Source organism: Octodon degus, unplaced genomic scaffold (assembly GCF_000260255.1).
Source record: "Octodon degus isolate 3935 unplaced genomic scaffold, OctDeg1.0 scaffold00342, whole genome shotgun sequence".
In the NCBI taxonomy this organism is placed as follows: Eukaryota; Metazoa; Chordata; class Mammalia; order Rodentia; family Octodontidae; genus Octodon; species Octodon degus.
In genome coordinates this window covers 796,834-798,664 of record NW_004524918.1, presented here as the reverse complement: position 1 = coordinate 798,664, position 1,831 = coordinate 796,834, and the positions used below count along the sequence as shown (strand labels likewise).

The following is a 1,831-nucleotide window of genomic DNA, read 5'->3' as shown; positions in this document are numbered from 1 at the left end:
AGCCCTCAAAGAAACGCTTACTGGCTCTCTCCCCATTGCCCAGGTGAGGAGCAGAGGCTCAGAGAGACTGGCTGGCACAGTCACAGCCACATCTTGCATGACCAGAGAGATGCCCAGCCCTGCCGGGAGCGTCCTGGCCCAGCTCTCACCCACTCCACCTGGGGCCAGCCCAGCCCACCCTGTCCACTGTACCTTGAGCGTGTCACCCTTGTTGAAAGCTAGCTCGTCACTCTCTGTGGCCTGGAAGCTGTACAGGGCCACGGACTCCATCTCGCTGTCCCAGTGCTGTCCCTGAGCTCCAGCACCCAGGCTCAGCACAGAGCCCAGGGCTGGCGGCTTCCTGCTTCCTCTGCAGGCAGCACCGGCTTCCTTTGTTTTGAGTGTGTTTGTTCTTTTGAAGCAGAGACTGAAAACTACTCTTGATGGGAGAGAAACAGGAAGCAGAGACATGTCACAGAGCAGGGAGGGCTTGCAGGCTGCTCAGCCCGACCTCAGACCCTATCAGCCAGGTGCAGCCCAGGGACTCTCCCTGCAGCCCGGAAATAGGCCCCCTCTTACCCACATTACAGAGAATAAAACCGAGGCAAAATGCTGCAAAGCCATCCTGCCAGCCCAGGCACTGCTTCTGTGCTCTTGCTGTGTTTTTTTGCTGTTGTTTTTGTTTTCTTTTCTTTTCTTTTTTGAAACAGGGTCTTCCTATGTAATCCAGGCTGGCCTCAGACTTGGCAATCCTCCTGCCTCAGCCTCCTGAGTGCTGGAAATACAGGTGTGCACCACCATGCCCAGCTAACTTTCATGTTTTCTAAATCCTGATGTCTCTGGAAATTCCCTGTGCCTGCAACATCAGTCCCAAGCTCTCCGCGTGGCATTTCAGGCAGAGTTCCCACCCTCATCCTTTGCTACTGCCCTTCACTGTATGCAGATTATTGGATTGGGATGTGCAGGGCCTGCCACACTTCCACTTCATTCTCTGGGTACTGCACATGCTTGGTACTGTTTTCCTGCTTCTTCTCCTGGGAGACTCCTATTCATCCATCAAAACCCATCTCAGAAAGTTCCTCTTGTGCTTCAAATGTTGGGCACCAACTACCCTGTGTATATCCTAAGGTTAAACAGAATTGCAAATACACGTTGGCATTTCCTTAGTGGGTTTGTACTGGTGTAGGCATCAACCCTAAATTATTTTGTGAACACTGTAGGATAGAGGGTAAGCAGACAAATATAACAATGCTGTTTGGAGCCAGAGTTCTCCCTGGGAAGAAAAAGGAGACATTAGCAAGGGAGGATGGCGGGCAGTACCCTGCCATGAGGGATGGGAACTGAGTGGGTCTGTGTGAGCCAGGTTTTTTCCCCTGACATGTCTTGCTTCCTTTATATATGTCAACTTGGACTCACAGTTAAATATTTTCATTGATGGGTTGCAGCCCATCGCTACGCTTATTTATTCTATGCTCACATGGCCCCTGCTGTGGCCAGCAGATCCCTTCCTGCCAGCTCCTCATCCCCACTGCTGTCAGGCACATCCCAGCTTCCCAGTGATCTGAGCGGGACACTCTCGTGTGTTTCCTGCCAGCTTAGACTCAGCTGCCTGTCCGAAGAGATGGAAGAAGCAAAGGACTGGGACTGAGAAAGCCAGACCAGCCTGGCTGTGTTTGTTACTGTGAAGGTGTCACTGGGTCTCTTTTCCTGCAGACAGGCCAGGGAGGGAAAATGTCCTACACACAGAAGAAATGAGTACTTGGAGCCAGACAGTGGGCGCCTGCAATCCCAGCACTTGGTAGGCTGAGGTAGGAGGATGGCCTTGAGTTCGAGATCAATCTGGGCTATAGAC

The 1,831-nt window shown here is 52.3% G+C and overlaps 1 protein-coding gene across 1 annotated transcript in view; it reads right to left on the bottom strand.

Moving 5' to 3' along the window:
• The window catches only part of Grap (GRB2-related adaptor protein), a 27,295-nt gene extending 26,916 nt beyond the window's left edge, over positions 1 to 379 (bottom strand). Inside the window, exon 1 of the mRNA XM_004647935.2 lies at positions 193 to 379. Coding sequence (XP_004647992.1) covers positions 193 to 270 — 78 coding nt within the window. The 5' untranslated portion in view covers positions 271 to 379. The remainder of the gene's footprint in view (positions 1 to 192) is intronic.
• Positions 380 to 1,831: the final 1,452 nt, after the last annotated feature.